Source organism: Lynx rufus, unplaced genomic scaffold, assembly GCF_022079265.1.
Source record: "Lynx rufus isolate CCGP_SWC_20201006 ecotype Redwood Valley unplaced genomic scaffold, mLynRuf1.p SCAF_3, whole genome shotgun sequence".
NCBI lineage: Eukaryota > Metazoa > Chordata > Mammalia > Carnivora > Felidae > Lynx > Lynx rufus.
The window spans coordinates 56477161-56496284 of NW_025814845.1; the positions used below are offsets into that span (position 1 = coordinate 56477161).

Below are 19124 nucleotides of genomic sequence, written 5' to 3' on the forward strand. Positions count from 1 at the left end.
ATAGCTCTGATGTTACAAATAGCCGAAAGCCACCAACCATATAGAGACAGCCCTGGGTTTCATGAAGAAGCTAGAGTTTGCACGGAGCTGAGAAACACCATCATTCACTATCAGACTCCTTTGTAGGGTAAGAGTGTGCTTCCTTTTTATTTCAAGAGCCGGCAGCTTTTACTTCTGAATCAGTTGTGAGAATCCGTTGATGATTTTTTAATTCTCTTGACAGTTCAAGCTGAAAGAAGTTTACCCTACATGATATCTGAAGAAATCATTTAGGTTCAAGTTCATGGAGTGTTTTACTATAAGAAAGTATTTTGGATACACAGTACCCAAGCTTGTTTCAGTTCCTGAAACAAATTCCAGCTCCTTTCAGTGCAACTGTGAAGCCTAGGTCAACTCATCACTTCAAAGAGAGACAAGCTTTTTCAACATTCAATTTTCCACAGATTCAAGTTCACAGACATTTGTATGAATGCAAGTATGGAATTTGTGCATTCATCAAATAGTAATATCCCTCTAATTTTGCTGAAGTGTTTGAGAGTTTCAGCAATTACAGCCTGGTCTGCTAAACGGTTGTCTCAGTTTTTACTACCCGTTTACTTTGGAGACATTTCATTATAATAGCCTTTTCTGTACTGAATCTGAAAAGGAGAAGGAGAAAAAGGGTATTAAAAATTGAACACAATTTGTGCGCTGAACCTCTTATAGGAATAGGCACCCAGCATACATACTCCCAACTTACTTTGTTATTGTTCTTTGAATCTCTCTTTTCTCTTCTTCATTTAATCTTTGAAGGATGGATTCCAGGAGAGGGAAATGAAAGTTAATGTACTGAGCCACCTGAAAAGGGAAACAAAACAAAACAAAACAAAAAAGAATGCAGATTCTGTGAGAGGTGCTGGGTCAGGAGGAAACAAAGAGAGATTCAGGGTGACAGTATCCATACATCACTGCTAATTTCTTTTTCATCTTTATCCATGAGGAAAATGCGAGCATTCTCTTTGGAAGGTCCCTGCACGAGCCTATGCAGTAGCGGGACATCTGTCTTCTTTAGCCGCCTCCGCTCTACAAATGAAAACAGGAATCAACTATAGTTAGCAGTCCATCCTAGAGAAAAAGAAGAAAGACAAGTTGTCCACTCATTTTCTTTCTTTAGCTCACGTGGGGAGAAGACCTAAGAAGAACATACAACAGGAGGCACTCATTCAAAGGAGTAAATTAAAAGTAAAACCTTTAAAAGAACCCAAGGAGAACTTCTTTGTCTTGCTAGATCTTAAGGTTTGATTTATATCTCAGATAATTCAGTCTTGCCTTTAGCTTGGATGTTCAGACAAATCTCCAATGCCATTTATGCTTTTACCAAGCGACACACCTAAAAATTCTTCATCATTTGTCATTCATTCGTTCATTCAACAAATATTTATTAATTCTTTCCTAGTTCGGTTAATGTATTTCCATCTTTCCAGTTGTTTAGGTCCAAAACTTTATAATTATCCTCAATTATTCCTTTGTTTCTCATCTCAATCAAATCCTTGGATCTTCCTTAAAAACATGTTGAGAATGTCTTTCACATCACAGGTCAGTGTTTTTATTATTTCATTCATCTGTGGGCTTCATCCATGCCATGATAATGAGATGAGAAAGGAAATAACTTCCAATTTGGTATATTCCAAGAATTTCAAATTTCCAAAAGTTATAAATACTCCCACTCACAAAAGCACTTCCAACTTTCTGTCAAAATAATTTCACATCTGTCATTTCATTTTTATCAGAATGAAGCACGAACAGAACACTGTGTCCTTACATTCATCTCCTTTCCTCCTTTCTCAAATATTTTTTGAGTTCCTACTATGTGTCAGGCATTGTTCTCTGTGCTGGGCACCTTCTAAAACAAAGCAGAGTAAAATCCACTTACGAAACTTACGTTCTAGTGGAGGACACAGACAATAAGGAGGATAAACCAATGAAACATATCATGTATTAGTGATAAGTACTCAGAAGAAAAATAAAGCAAGGAGAGGGATAGAAAGTATGGGTCTGTGTAAATAGGTGTGTACAGGGGACAAGTATGCAATTATTGGTAGGGTGGCTGAGAAAGGCTTCACTGAAGATGTAACATTTGAAAACAACCAGAAGCAGATGTGGTATGGAACCATGGAGCTCTCTGGGAGGTGTGTTCCAAACACAGTAAGTTGATAAGTAGAGCATCCTACAGGTCAGTGCATGCCTAATGCTATCAAAGAGCAGCAAGGGACCAGGGAAGCTATCATAAAGATGAGGAAAGGAATATTAAATGTTGAAGTGAACACGTACTGAGACCAGCATAAAGACTCTGGCTTTATTGCGGGAAGGGAGACCCCTGGAGGATGAGAAGTGATATGACATTGTCTGATTTCTATTGTTAAAGAACAATCTGTCTGGGTGGGGGAGAGGGGAAAATGGGTGATGGGCATTGAGGCACTTGTTGGGATGAGCACTGGGTGTTGTATTTAAGCCAATTTGACAATAAATTATAAGAAAAAAAAAAGAACAATCTGTCTGCTATGTTGAAAGAGACTGAAAAGGGAAACGGGTAGACCAGTTAGTCCTTTCTACACTGTCATCTAGGAAATCAATTATGTCAGGCACTTAAAAGTTTCAAGAATCAGAACTGTGCTCATCTCCTGGGTGGGACTTACCCCAGGAAAAAGTCAGTAATGTTATCCGTTCTTGTTTCCACAGAGCCAGAATTCATTGTTTTAATTCCTCTGCATTTCTGAGGCAAGACTACCGCCCCGGTAATTTAGCTCATCTTAATAACATACTAGAATCCTCCTCTGACCTCTACATGTGGTATAACTGCCTCCTCTGTTTGTTGCGTTCTTAATATTCCAGAGCAAGGTTTCTTGCTTCATGAATTTGCTTCTGGGATAATTATTAAGAAATACATATTCCCAGACTGTTCCTAGATCTGGAGGGGTTTGGGAATCTGTATTTTAAATGAACTTCTCAGGTAATCCTGAAGTGCACTAGAATTTGAAAAACACTGTTATAGATCCTGGGCTTAGTAGATGCGAGGTGTTAAAATGCACCTGCCTTTATTTTCCAGATTAATACCTAAATAGGTGCTATAGGTTCCATTCTTTTCTCTGTTCCTGATCCCTAAAAGGTGCTACTTAGGGTTATCTTCTGTTCTGGATTTTGTGTGCAAGCATTTTTGACACGAAAAACAAAATAAAACATGATTTTCACAGATAAAGTTTTAACGAACTACAGTTCTGTGGTGAAAATAAACATTTTTTTTCTAATTATAAAAATAATTCCTGCTATCAGGGAGGGAAATGAGGGGGATATATGTACAAATTTTCAGTTATTATATAAATAAGTTCTGAGGATTTAATCTCCAGCTTGGTGACCAGAGTTAATAGTATGGTATTGTACATTTGATAGTTGCTGAGAGTAGATCGTAAGCATTCTCACACATACCCAAAAAGCCTTAATTATGTGATGTGAGGATATGTTAATTATCTTGATCTTGGTAATCATCCCATAATGTATATGTGTATCAGATCATCATATTGTACTTTCAATATAGCAATTATATTTGTCAATTATTCCCAATTATTCCTCAATAAAGGTTAAAAAAAATTTTTTTTATGTTTTATTTTTGAGAGAGAGAGACAGACAGAGAGCAAGTGGGGAGGGGGTTGAGAGAGGGAGACACATAATCCGAAGCAGGCTCCAACGTGTCAGAGGGAGTGCGACGTGGGGCTCAAACTCAAAAACCGCTAGATCAAGACCTGAGCAGGAGTCGGAGGGACACTTAACTGACTGAGCCACCTGGGTGCCCCTTCCCCAGTAAAGTCTTAAAAAACCACGTATGCTACTGTAATTGAAACTATGGGGAAAAGTAAAAGGCAGAAAGTAAAAATCACCTGGAATCCCAGAACCCTGAGACAATCAGCCTTACCCTCTGTGTGGCCAACCCTTTGTATATCTCTTTATGCACACAAACACACAATACGTACAGGTGGTCATGTCATACTTGCTGGTTTTATCGCAGACATATTTTAAAAAAATGATTTACTTGTTTTTGTTTTTCCTTCTGTGCTCTTCCTCCTTCCATCCTCTTTCCTGCATTGTCCCGACCCCCTAACAGGGTAAGTGGTATCAGTGACTTCATATTTATCATTTCATACCTTTCTTCCTGATCATATGATCATATATACCCCTATATTTAAATAGGGGTTTGTAATTCCTCTAGAAAAATGGGATCATATGATATACATTTTTAGTCATGTTGCATCTTTCATGTAATATATATTATGGAATCCCCTCCATTTAACTGGTATAATCTGACACATTCCATTTAATGGCTGCATAACCACTTATTCAATCATTCTTCTGTGATAGGTGACTTTGTCTTTAATTTTTTGTCATTATAAATAGCCTTGCACATAAATCCATAGGTACTAGTCCTTTTAGTTTTGTGGAATAGATTCTCAGCAGTGGCATTGCCAGGTTAAAGGGTACTTATACTGTAAATTTTAATAATACTGTTAGAATGAGTTCCAAAAAAGTAAAGACAGCCATATTTTCACCAAAACTGCATGAAAATACCCTTTTACCCTTCACCACACCACACATAGGTAGAATCCTTCAAAAACATTTCGCCAATCCGATAAATATGAGATAATATTGCATTGTGTGTTCTATTTTCATTAAGTTGTCTTTTTGTTGTCACTTTGCAAGAACTATTTGGTATTATACGTATTAAATTTTTATCTGATATTTTTCGTAATTTGCTGTTTCTATCTTTTACATTTTTATAAGTCTGTCCCTGCTTTTTATTTATTTATTTAAAATTTTTAAACATTTTATTTATTTTTGAGAGAGAGAGAGACAGAGTGTGAGTGGGGGAGGGTCAAAAGAGAGAGGAAGACACAGAATCTGAAGCAGACTCCAGGCTCTGAGCTGTCAGCACAGAGCCTGACATGGGGCTCGAACCCATGAGCTGTGAGATCATGACCAGAGCTGAAGTCGGACGCTTAACCAACGGAGCCACCCAGGCGCCCTTGTCTCTGCTTTTTATTTTATACCTTTTAGTTTTTTCCTAAACAATTAGAATATGAATATATACACACACCCTTAGAATTTTTACACTTTATATTATATTTCTTACATTTAAGCTTTAAATTAATAAGGACTTTAATTTTGTATATGTTTGAAGATCCGACTTCCATTTTCTTACAGTTGTCCTGGTATCAAAATGTATTATTTTATTCTGTTCAATTTCTGGCTCAAACATTCTGACACTTAAACTCTAACTGGAGATATTTCTACAATTTAATACATAATTTTTTTCAACTTACGAGTTTTCAAAAAGATCATTTCACTATTGCCTTAGATTTTTCTCTAATCTCTCTTCCATCCTGTTCCCAGCACCCCACATATAGCCTCTTCCCAATGCTAACCTTTTGCTCCCTACCACCAACTTCTGCATATTTTTCTCTACTGAGGAAGAGAGAACGCTCCTACAATGTGTCAGACACTGTGTAAGAAAGAGGTAATAACAAGATCAGAGACAAATGGTATGCATTGATGACTGCAGTAAGAGCTAGAAGGAGAAGGGAAAGCCAAAAAGAAAGAGGTCCAGAAGTCAAGGACTTCAGTGTGTAACAATTCTTTGGAACTCTCCATAGACTCTCCCAGGCACTGACTGCCATTCAGGTAATTTGATGTCTGGCCAAAAAGCAAACTCTTTTGTATTATAAACTCTTCTAGGATATCTTATTCGTAGGTTATCTTCCTCTGAAACTGTGCAATATGAATAACCTTCTAAAATACCCTCCCCACTTTTCTTCTTCTTCCCTTCCTTCCTTTTCTTCCACAGAAAGAGGGTTAGCTGCTCTTGGGCCTCCCCTGTGGGCAGAAAACTATAACATACTGGAATCGTGTAAAAAGAGGCATCACACTTACCTCCTGTTGCAAAAATAATGTAAAGTGCGAAATCCTGGGCACTATTTTCAATCTGTCAATGGAAAAAAAAATAAGCAGACATGAATTCTTTCATATTTGATTGGTCATTGGCAGATGTTTTCTGAGCCAGCCAGACCCCAAATCTGTATCTTTTTCCTCAGTTTTGTTATACACTTTTAGACAAGAATCCTTTTCTGCTCCCTGTTGAGAGAATAATATAATCTCTCAAGGCCCAATTATGAAAAGGTGTTATTCGTAAGAAAGAATTCTTCGGAAATGAACCATTTAATTTAGATGTACATGTTCATAGGTCTTTTTCAGAAGAGTACATTTATGTACCTATAGTTAACTTATATACAAGACAGTTATAGCTCAGTTTAGTGATAAAGATTACCTTAAATTTTTGGAGAAGTTGCTCAATTACTTCTTCAGTTCTCATATTACTGTTTATTCTGACTTTGGTTTCTGATCCAAAGGCTGGAGTGAAAATTGATGTCTAGAAACAACAACAACAAAATATTGCCATGGAAATTCTTAAATTTACATTAAACTAACAAGAATCAATATGGTGAAACTGGCCTCCTTCTCCTTCTCCTACTTCTTTTTTGAGGAGCCCAATATTATATTATATTATATTATATTATATTATATTATATTATATTATATTTTAATACTTTATTGTCCGTTAGCTAACACACAGTGTACACAGTGTAGTCTTGGCCACCCCTCACCCTCACCAACCCTCAGTTTGTTCTCTGTATTTAAGAGTCTTTTTGGTTTGCCTCCCTCTCTGTAACTTACTTTTCCTTCCCTTCCCTTTATGGCCATCTAAGTTTCTCAAATTGAGAGTGAAACAGATGATATCTGTCTTTTTCTGACTGACTTATTTCACTTAGCATAATATCCTCCAGTTCATTCTTTTTGATTGATGAGTAGTATTCCATTGTGTGTTTGTGTGTGTATGTGTGTGTGTGTGTGTGTGTGTGTGTACAACATCTTTATCCATTCATCAGTTAATGGAAGTTTGGGCTCTTTCCATAATTTGTCTATTGTTGAAAGCATTGCTATGAACATTGGGGTACATGTGCCCCTGTGAATCAACACTCCTGTATTCTTTGGATGAATTCCTAGTAGTGCTATTGTTGGGTTGTAAGGTAGTTCTATTTTTAATTTTTTGAGGAACCTTCGCACGTTTTCCAGAGCAGCTGCACCAGGTTGCATTGCCACCAACAGTGCAAGACGGTTCCCGTTTCTCCACATCCTCGCCAGCATCTGTTGTTTCCGAGTTGTTAATTTTAGTCACTCTGACCAGTGTGAGGGGGTATCTCAATGTGGTTTTGATTTGTGTTTCCCCAATGAGGAGTGATACTGAGCATCTGGTGAAACTGGCCTTCTTATGGGCAAAGAAAGAAAAATCACAAATCACCAATTTAAAAGTTTTGTTTTCTTGTGTTTGCTTTCTTTGTTGTTGGATACTATGCATCCTTTTAAGCAACTTTACATTGTTTCTAGAATTAAGTTAGGTAAGACATCATTTGAGGATGTTCAAAACATTTTCACTAGATAATCATACCATTCTTCAATGTGGTTCAAATATTTAAAATAAATTAACTATAACTAACAACAAATAAAACGTAATATTAATAGTGTTCCAAGACTCTAGAAGAGGGGGGTGGTGGGTTCAGCAGACATGGAGATGGGTGGGTTCTGGGTGGCTCAATGGAATGTTAGATAGATGAGCCTTATATTGGGAAACCAGTAAATAAATGTCAAAATAAACATTAAAGTGCATATATGCACAGCACTTGTGTGAGTAGAAATATGGATATGGAAATAATTTTTCAAAGTAGATATATGGAGGCTGTCTGGAATAAACTCTTGCTAAGTATGAGAAAATTCAATGTTCGTGGACATTGTGAGGCATTGATGAATCACTCTGTGACACATAAGACCAGTGCTTATGAGTTCTGTGGAGCCCTGGAGAGCCATACGTTCATCTGGCACTAAGGCAAGGATATGTTACATATGTGGCTTGATGTTGTTTATAAGAAGAATCTTTATGGAGTTTGGCAACGGCACTAGATTAGGATTTAGGAGAACTGGATCATAGTGTCTTCTAACTCCAACTTTGTCAACTCACTTCACATTGAGGCCTAAAGAGGCCTCAAGGATTTCATTTGTAAAATAAGAGAGTGGGACTAGATGACCCCAAGAGCCCATCTAAAGTACCAACATACAATGAATTTGGAATCATGTTTTTCAGAGTTTTAGATTAGTTTTGTTGGCCAAAACACATAATGAAATAAAATCATCTATCCTTATTGCACGGATAGAAATATACCACAGGTCAAGTCAACAGTCATAACTTATATACAAATATCATAATCTAACCCTCTGAAATGAGTGTTATTCATGTCCTAACAATATTGGTGTTATCGTGGGGTATCATGATATAAAAACACATCTTATGACTCTATCAACTTAAACTCCTAGATGCCTCTCACTGCCCATCCATGGATAGAATGTTTTTTGGGTTTTTTTTTTTCCTGCTAGTTATTACAATGCAGCGACTGGCATCTGTATGAAATATGTGTAGCTTGATCTCTTTTAACGAACGACAATAAAGCTAATGTAAATTGAGTTCTTCCTTTGTGCTGGACGCTGTGCTAAGTTCTTAGCTCCCCTTATTCCATTTAGTCCCATCAACAACCTTGTAAAGTAGGAATGATAAAGGCTAAGAGATGGAGGTAGCTTTAAACTTTGCTCAGCAAGAATTTGAAATCAGGTTGTCAAGCTCCGGCACCCAAGCATTTAGCCACTACACCGTGCTGCCAACTTAGTGCCAATTTCATTCTTAGTACAGGGGTCCCATCTGGAAGCCGCTCATTTGGAACAATGTGGCTTTCACAGCCTTCTTTAACACAAATCACCCCACAAGATGATGACACGGCGTGATTCTGAGAAATAGAAACCAGGACAATTGGTCATTGCACATCTATGGGGGATTGTCAAAATTACTTTATGGCTAAGGGTAAATGCTTGAGCCAGGAAGATATCTAATTTGAACAAAGAATTCACGAAGGAGGTTTCTCCCCACCGGTCTCCAAAGGCACACCGTGGATATGCTCCCAAGGGTAGAGGAAGGAATAAGGTAGAAAGCCCTACAGGAAAAAAGCTTACGATGAATGAGTTAACATTTTGTATGAAAGGGCTCAGAATGGTACCTGGCACAGAGCAAGTGCTTTTTAAGTATTTATTAAATGAATGGATGAATAATTGCTGAAGTACCAGGCAATGAAAAATTTGAGTTAAAAAAAAAAAAAAAAGATGACACATTGCCTACCTTCGGCAAAGTGAAACGTCTTACAAAAACTGTGGAAAAGAAACACATAAATTTAACACATTAAGTGAAAAATCAGAATAAAAATTATATCAGAATAAAAATTATAAACAACTAACCCTTGCATAAAAATCCTTGCATAAAAAAATATGTGTATATGTACAAGCCCTGGAAGGAGATGTGACAAAATGAGAAGTTTGATTTATTGGAATAATAGGTCTATGGCGTTTTTTCCCCTCTATTTAAATGTTAATGTTCAAATGTACTTTGAACCAATCTCCATCATAGCATTTACATTATTCTAATGCCATTTGTAGATTACTGATTTCTTTGCCCAACACCTGAGCGCCATGCTGGCAGAGGCATCATCGGAATCATCTTCAGATCCCCAGTGTTTGGTACAGAACCTGCCACTTAGATAGGGCTCATTCATCACGGTGGTTAATAACGGGTTCTGGAGTCAGACAAAGCTGGTTTCAAGTTCCTATCTGCTACTTAAAAGTAGTGTGACCTAAGACAAACTGCTTAACCACTGTGAACCTCAGTTGACTCACGTAAGGTAGGGAAAATAATGGTACCTGTTTCATAGAATTGTTTTAGTGATTGATGAGGTAATCTGTCAAAATCCAATTTAAAACAGTTTAACACCTAACACATAGAGAGCACCCAATAAATATTAAATACACTACCACTATTTTATTAGTACTATTTTAATTGTAAGTTGAATTGAGCGGTGTTGTTAAAATAGACATCATTTTCGGGGGCGCCTGGGTGGCTCAGTCAGTTAAGCGGCTGACTTCGGCTCAGGTCATGATCTCGTGGTCCGTGAGTTCGAGCCCCACATCGGGCTCTGTGCTGACAGTTCGGAGCCCGGAGCCTGTTTCAGATTCTGTGTCTCCCTCTCTCTCTGACCCTCCCCTGTTCATGCTCTGTCTCTCCCTGTCTCAAAAATAAATAAAACGTTAAAAAAAATTAAAAAAAAATAGACATCATTTTCAAATGACATTAGCGGAATCAAAACTCACTTCATGGTTATAGAAGTGCCCATTAATAGAGGCCCTATGCTTCTGTCTGTCTTTTCTGTCCATCATTGGAGGCTTCATCCTTTTTCTCACCAGGGTTGCTTCACTCATGGTGCGATAGAGCAATGGGGATTCTGGCTCTTCATCTGCATAAGCCTTCAGAGTGCTACTGGGATAAGATAAATAATCTAGGAAGAATAAAGATTATAAGGCCATATCATTTAGCTGCCTACCTCTTTGGGTGAATTTGTATATGTATTTAATAAGTAAATATGCAGCTAAGCAGTGAACTATAATGCTTCAAACAGTGGGAAATAGTATTCCATTTAACCTTGGGATTTTAAAGAAGTTTCTATTGTAATTAGAGTACCAACCCATAGGCATGGGAGATTTCATTTTCTTCTAGCATTGGTGCTTTTGCAACTAGGTTTTTGTGGTATCTCTGGTGCCAAGACACCATAGAATTCCCTTAGAATTTAGAATTAGAAATCAGAATTCCCTTGGGTTTCATGAGTGTTTTCAAAGGGCTAACTGGAAGGACCCTAATATGAAAGATGCCAAGGGCCATCACACAAAAATAAGGGAATCCTGGAAGGAGTATCATGGTTGTTATTGAATATGGGTTGCTACAGAGACAGCAGAGAAGACTGACTTGAGAAACGTTTGGAAAAAATAACTCAACATTGGAAGTTGTTGGTACATTCATGAAGGTAATGTCGGCAGGGTACTATTTTCAGTCTGAAGTCAGCTTGGTAAGACGGCCACCCCAGAAACATGAACTCTGCTCCCAACCCCAGTCATCAGCTCCTCCTTGTATCTCTACATATTATATGAAAACCAAATCTATGTAAGATATATGACATCATACCGGACACTTATCAGAGTCTCAGTAAATGACAGCTAGTAATATTACAACTATCACATCATCATTATGACTACTGATGTCACATGCCATAGAAGCTGCCATTTACCATTGGTTTGTCATATTTGATATGAATTCATTTGATGTTCAAGTTGATTTCTCTTTTTCAAATAAATGCTTGAAACAACTGGAGTCAATTACAATATACAATGTAATGTACAATATGGAATTACAATGTTGTTGACAATTGTCAACAACAATATACTGGAGTCAATTAAATATATTGACTCCAGTATATTTGCCTCTTTCTGGGAAGTGTTGTCACGCAAATATCCATTAACTAAGACATTCAGCTTCTAAAAAGATGTAGAATTTAATGTGAGGGGCTTGGTCTGACATAAAAAGCTGCTGAGTATAATAAATGATCCCAACTTTGGGGAAAATATTAAAGAATTTTATGTATACAAGTTTATTCAAACCATTAGCTTTCCCTAACCTAGTAAATCTAAGTGACTTGATGTAATTTAAAAAAATCATCGTATTTTTATGTAGTAAAGTTCTTAAACATCACATGAGCACTGTAGTGACTTAAATTAGTATGATCCTAAGAGATTTTTTTAACATAAGAGTTTTATTAAATAGTGGTGTGTAAACTGTTAAATTTCAGAGAAACATTTAGGATTCGTGATTTACATAAAAAATGTCTCTTCATTAATTAAAGTTTGATACTGACCTTCTTGGGAATCTGTTCCTTTAGATGCTGGAATCTGGGTTCTGTCCAGCTCACTAATACGGTAAAGATCATCAAATTCCCCCCAGCGTGTCATTCCCCTGAAAAGTAATAAATCTTGTGAATGGCATCAATTCTATTCATAATAAGCCTTATGATGATTTTCAGATTTAGAGTATTAATATGATACTGAGGGACTATGGTAGGCATATCCCAAATTATAACAATTTTATGATATTATTAAAATTATATTTATACCGGGATGGTCAGTGGGTATTTTAAATAATTCCTGTACTGATTTTGAGCAGATCTGATATAATAATTGAGTAAACCCTGAAATACAAGGTTATATAGATTCTCTAAAATGTGTGTATGCAAATGGAATTAGTGGAAACCAACATAATCCATCATTACACAGATACCTTACAATGCTCTTAGGAGAGTTTAGATATAAAACTGTTCATTCTGCCAACATACTTTGAGTTCCTATTGTATTCAAAGCATTTTTGGGTAGAGTGGCTCTCAATAAGATGCGGTGCCTACCTTTAAGGCTCTTTACCACTAAGAATGCAATTTACAAAGGAGGAAAGTGTATAGGAAGCTTCTTTTCTAAAACATGATTTATATATAGGACACTAACAATTTTCAATGCATTCTAATAATTACAATACATAAAACTGGGCAGCTACTTATTTTTACCAGCTGGACCAACAGTCACTTTTACTTCATTTATCTGGTCTTAGCCACGTCACTTCTCTGTGTCCTTATCTATAAGATGGGGATGATAACAGTGTGAGGTTGCTGAGAAGATTAAGTGGGTTAATTTGTGTAAAATTCTTGAAATAGTGCCCAATACAGAGTAAGCACTCAGTATGTGCTCAAAGTTATCATTTTCATCGTCTTCGTCATCAGAGTCACCTGTTTCCATTTCATGATGGGTGAAGAATCATTAGGGATCCAAGATATTCTTGGGTTTCTCTAGGTTAATGGATACTGTTATTGCTGGGATTGGTCTTATTCTTACTAAAAATCTCTTCCATAATGTCTGTTTTCCTTATGACCAAAGACTGTAAGTGGTGGCATATGCTCTATCCATATGTGACATTTGTAACATTGCTTCTATCCGAATGTCACTGGTGGCAACAATAACAAAAAAATGCTTATTCAGACTAGTGGTGGTGCATATGACAAACACGAGTATTTTCTCCTTGATCTTTGAATTCTTTTCATGTCTTTTTACAACTTTTATGTCATTTGAGTCTCATAATAGTCTTATGATGTAAATAAGGTAATCTTAACATATTTGTTAGTTAATTTTTCAGTAAGCTCTACTATCCAGAACATAGCCAGTTAAAACACATGTAAGAAAAGTCCAAGAACTACAGGTAATAATAACTAACCCAAGGGAAACCTCTTCAGGTCCTGACTCAGATTCAAGTTATTCTTACGGTAGATAAAATTGCTCATCTTCCCCAATCGCTAGGAAATTAATTATCAAGAGGAAGCAGATGCTATTATCATAGAAAGAGTGGTAGTCATGGGAAAAGCCCAATATCAATAAAAAGCAGAAACTAAAACGGCAAGGCAGCCTGATGCTATTTCATACGGGGGAAGATGAGAAAGTCCAAGAGTGCCTGGCCAGTGGTATTCTATAGATCCTTGGTAATCTTGGTAGACTGGACACTTGTCCTCACTTTCTTACAGTTTAGTGGCGTCACACAAATACAGGGGACAAACATGGCTCCATATATGAGTGTCTGGCCCTTTCCCCTCTCTACCCATCTTAGCAGAAAACACCAATTTTGAGCTCTGGATTGTGTAATTTGAAGAGTCACCCACGCGCAAGTGTGCACATGGCTACGCTTGAGGGCAGTTAACCCGGAGTCGTTCAAAGAAAACTAGGTGGAACTTTATGCAACATCAAATAGTTTAACTTGCTCAAGCACAAGACTGTTAGCATTGCCCTGGCCATGCTTCAGGATGTATGCATTGGTAAATTTAAACTGTGGGCAAGTTTTCAAATGAGTTGCAAAATAAAAAAGGAGGTAGTAATTTGATAGACAAACGGGATGTGGTTATTTTTCTACCTGCGTTGGGAGAAAAAAAAAAAAACCTACACTATAAATGCTATTCAAATGTACACCTGTCCAGTTTCTGCTCTTTATGTCATTCTGTCATGATTTGTACAAAATGTGCGAAAGCTGATTTGAGAAAGATTAAAAACAGCAATGAAAACTAGTGCAAGTAAACATAACCTCAAGAAGGCTTGGTGGTTTTGTTTTGTTTTGTTTTAGGTTTTGAAAAAATTTCAAAACAAAATACTTGGACCAGATATGAGAGATCAAAGTACTTCCCACAGAATTGTTTCCATAAAGGATCATAAGGGGTCACAGTTCAAACAGACTGATTTATATTTAAGCTTCTACCACTCCCCTTAAGCTGACTCAGTGTGACTCATTTCCAAGATAATTAAAACAAACTAGCATGACAAACTGATGATTCTCTCAATGGGTGAACAGAAAGACAAGATCACAGCCCTTCCTGCAGCCGAGTACACAACTTCCACGCCCGTCCTTTATTCTACATACACCCACTGAAGATACCACATGAGTGACCATGTGAGACCAGAGGTAGAAGTTCTGCACACAGGGGCTCCTGGGTGGCTCAGACGATTGAGCATCTGACTCTTGGTTTTTGGCTCGGGTCTTGATCTCACCGTTTATGAGTTCAAGCCCCGAGTCAGGCTCCGCACTCTGCGGAGCCTGCCTGGGACTCTCTCCCTCTCTCTCTCTCAAAATAAATAAGTAAAACTTAAAAAAAAAAAAATTAAAAAGTTCTGCACACAGAAACCCAGTATGAGAAAGGAGAGTTGAGGAGGGTTACAGAGTGAGGGAATAGTTCCTTTTATTTTATTTTTTTAATGTTAATTTATTTTGAGAGAGAGCAACCACATGTGCACACATGGGAGGGGCAGAGAGAGAAAGAGAGAGAGAGAATCCCAGGCAGGCTCCACCCTGTCAGTGCAGAGCCTGATGCAGGGCTCAATCCCACCATACTTGGGATCATACCTGAAGCCAAAATCAAGAGCTGGACACTTAAGCTACTGGGCCACCCAGGTGCCCCTAGTCCCTTTCTTTATATGATTTCATTCAAGGCTCAGAATTTAAATGAATGCTACCCTTAAGGATGGCAACCAGAGTGAAGGTGTCTAGGACCAGACTGAAACAAAGACAGGACCTTAGGTGGTTTTGCACCCCACTAGGGAACAGAGGCCAAGGAACAGCCACTCCAAATTATATGCACCTTCCCGCTGAGTGTTCAGCTACTTCCCATGGAGGATTCTTGGCTAATGAATCGTGACTGAATCTAATCTTGCTTTTGAGTGTGAGAGGAGTAGGATCTCTTTCTGATAATTCTCAACCTCCAGAAAGATCTGATACACCACAAGTGTGCCCTTCACTTCATATGTTCTCCTGGTAAGTTTCATTACTGTGGTAAAGGGCAAGCAAAGTTTTCTAAGGAATTCTTTCTCAACTTTAAACTAAGGGAGGTAATTCCTCTTTGGTTCACAGCAATGTGATGATAAACAATGAAAACCGCAGTTGGTGTCCATGGAAGGCACATCGTGAAAATATTAACTTTTAATCTGCCACAGTGTATGGACAGGCATCAATATCACTTTGTCTACCTGGTCTCTTGAAACTTTTCCCCACAGTGAGGATTTTTAGGAACAAGTGTTTTGAATTTTAATTTGAAAAAATTAAAAATATCTTGGGGGTAGCTATTTAAAAAAAAAAAAGACAATGTGATAATACGAGTACCTTACTGTATCTCCTTGACATCTTCCCTTAATGTGCCATACTTATTAAGTTTTCATGACTCAAATAATTAAATTGCATCAAAAGCAGCCGGCTGCTCAGAGAACTTTGCAATGAGTTTTTCGGCAATATGACTAATGATAGCTAATTTTGCCAAATTCATTTCTTGTGCAGTTATCTAAAAGCAGAGCCCAGGGGTAATTTCTCCTTTTAAAGGATGCTCCTAGTCACTTAGAATCATCAGCCCCATCGGTCACCTAGGACCTGAAGGGGAGGGTTGCAGGGCTGCATTAGGCTGCCCAAGTCTGTGGTCCCCCTTCCGCTCTTCCACAAATACTGGACCTTTTGCCCATGGGCAGCCCTTAGCCTGGATGGGAGACTAGTCGGAAGTGGTAGACAGAGGCAGTTTTCACAACAGAGCAGAGGTGATGTAACTACCAGGATCATGGGGGCTTTATTCAATTTTGTATTTCGACTCTCTTCATTCCAGGCACACTGCTACGCACCCCAATAACAGACGAATAAGGCATGCTCCGTACCATGAAAAAGCTCACAGGCTAGAGCACGAGGTGGGTGCATAAAAACACAATTAACGGTGTGTTTTGAAAAATTGCCAGTGCACCTAGGAGAGACTGAAGGGTCAGAAAAAGGCTTTCTGGAGAATGTGTTACCTGACCAGAGTCTCCTAGGACTGAGAGAGGGGAGTCAGGCAAACGATGTTGAAATGCAAGTAAACTTTCCAGGAGTCAGGAAAGTAAGAGACTGCATGGCATGTGTAGGGAATTAGGAAATGTTCAGAACTGCTGGATGTTTGAGAACATTGGCAAGGTGCAAATCATAGCGGGGCATCCAGAGAAAAAGTGGGGCTTCCCTCAAGGTGATCCTTGGTTTTCCTTGCTTATAGCCCAAGATCAGATTGAGGGAAAGGTCCTGGCAGCTCTCTTTCCATCCTCTCTTCCTAGAACCCCAGCCCATCCAGTTATAGATGGCAGGATGGGAGAGAAGGCTTGGTCCTCCCACAGACGCACAACAGGGGGAGGAGTCAGAAAGTTAAGGATTAAAAAGGAGGGAAAGTGGGGAGGAAGGAAGAAAAAAAGAAAAAAAATTACATGCACGAGTCCTTCTCAGAGTATTTATTTTTATAAAAATTGCAAAGGATAATGAAAAAAATCAGCCCAACTTAATGTATTCAAGGTACAGTTGCATAAACCCACACAGAGAACGGTCTCACATTGTTACTGAGCTCCAACTGCACTTTGTTGTGCCCTGTTGAACAAGATCAGGACAATCAGGTGGAGCATAATTAAATCTCCTTTCTAGAAAGCAGGAAGAGCCCTCTGTTCCAAGGAAAAGAGAAATTTAAATTTTATCTCCCCTTTTGGTGACAAGGCCAGGCTAACGGGCTAATGAAATTTGTCTTTTCTAACGAAGGAATGAAATCTTCCAGGAGAGAAACAACACAGCAGAGAGGTAGACCTGAGGTCCAGCCCAGTCCTGCTACATGGTAATTGGACATCTTGCACAAACTACCTAAACCCTTAGAGCTTTGGGTTCTGAACACCTACTTCACAGAATTGCTGGGGATTAAATGAGATGGTGTTAGAAGCTTTAGAGCTCCCATCTTTAAGAGTGCACACAATAAATGTAAGTCAATATGAGGATGATCTTCTAAGGAGTTAAAATGTGAAAGATAGGGGTGCCTGGGTGGCTACGTCGGTTAAGCGTCTGACTTCAGCTTAGGTCATGATCTCGCTGTTTGTGAGTTTGAGTTCCGCGTCGGGCTCTGTGCTGACAGCTCAGAGCCTGGAGCCTGCTTCGGATTGTGTGCCTCCCTTTCTCTCTGCGCACCCCCCCCACCCGTTCGTACTCTGTCTCTCTCTTTCTCTCTCTCTCAAAAATAAATAAACATTAAAAAAAAAAAAGTGAAAGATAGCTTACCTTTTGGGAAAGACATCTGGTGATTTCAACCTAGTAAAAGAAGGGATTTGTTTTTCATCTTGTATTTTTAGCTGTATAGGCCGTTTTACTCCCCAGAAAATGTCCAACATTCCTTCAACAATTAGTTTGCCATCTTCTGTCTGCAGAAGAAACCAATCATCTCAAACATTGTTTTTGTGTTATTTATAGAAGGTTAATCTTTTAACTGAAAATGGAGAGATCAAGTCTATAAGCCATTTTAATAGATAAAAAGAAATTCCCCGATAGGGTTGTTTGGCTTTTCAATTTATCCTCAAAATAATTCAATTTTGGAAACATTCTTTTATTTTTGAAAACAGCTCTAACCAGTAAAGTCATAATGGTAATGACATGCCCACCAGAGGGCAGAGCATGTTAAAATGCTTTCTGAACTGGAGGATTCTTCAATGAGGTAGAAGGTTAATTCTATTCAACGTAAAATTAAAGCAGAATTGAAAACTATACTAAACTAGAAATCAGAAGAATAGCTCTTCAGAGATTTAGTGGCTATTTGCTCATTTCTGAACAGGAAATTTTTAACTCACGAAATTATTATGCAGAATGAGTTAGAAATGTATGAAAAACAGTGTAAAATGTATAACAGAAATTACATATTTGAAAAAATCAATAGCATTTGACTAATTTTTAAGTTGGAAATGTAACAAAAGAAGGAAATTCCATGCAAACACGGACTGTGAACACTTACTTATTCTGTGGGTGTAAATATTAATGCCAAAGCATAGTCGCATAGAATATATTTTCTAATCTATTTTTCGCTTGTATATGTAAAAGTCTTTCTGCTATTAAAGTAATGTTATCATTACAGAAATGATAACATAAAAAATGGTTTCAAAAAATACAGAAACCAAGAATAATCACATTCCAACCATCCAATAATTACTATAACATCCAATAACTACTGTTCTTATGAAAAATCAATTCTCAGAAAATGTAAAGGACTTGTTATTTGAGAGTGTAATGAACACTCCAGGCTCTGGAAATGGATAGACCTGTGTTTGAACCTGGGCTCTGTCACTTCCTCACTGGGTGACCTTAGACAAGATGCTGAACACAGTTAAGCCTGCTGCTTCTGAAGAATGGACATCATTATAGTCCCTAACTCATAGGACCTGATATTTAATAAGCGCTTCATAAATGTTGTTGCTTATTATTTCTTGGGCTGATAAACTAACTTCAGAGTCACTCCTGAAACAAAGTTATGCCCTTTCTCCCGCTTTTGAGTTCACATTTCAGATTACTGAGAGGTCAGGATACCCATCAGTTGTTTTGAACCAAACATAATTTGGTCTTTGAAATGGCAGCACATGATGCGGGTCCTACTTTTAGTTACCGATGTATAGCATCCCTTCTTTGTTTAATTATACTTCAACTGATCCCCTACATCAAAAATTCACAGAATAACTGCTCTTCTGAGATGATC

The 19124-nt window shown here is 37.9% G+C and overlaps 1 protein-coding gene across 1 annotated transcript in view; it reads right to left on the reverse strand.

Annotated features, from left to right (window-relative positions):
• Positions 1–562: 562 nt before the first annotated feature.
• Positions 563–19124, reverse strand: part of RASSF6 (Ras association domain family member 6) — a 48353-nt gene continuing 29791 nt past the window's right edge. The window contains exons 4-11 of the mRNA XM_047090388.1: positions 17666–17805; positions 11913–12010; positions 10321–10505; positions 6350–6451; positions 5956–6007; positions 944–1062; positions 740–837; positions 563–638 (exon numbers count right to left, since the gene is read on the reverse strand). Coding sequence (XP_046946344.1) covers positions 563–638; positions 740–837; positions 944–1062; positions 5956–6007; positions 6350–6451; positions 10321–10505; positions 11913–12010; positions 17666–17805 — 870 coding nt within the window. The remainder of the gene's footprint in view (positions 639–739; positions 838–943; positions 1063–5955; positions 6008–6349; positions 6452–10320; positions 10506–11912; positions 12011–17665; positions 17806–19124) is intronic.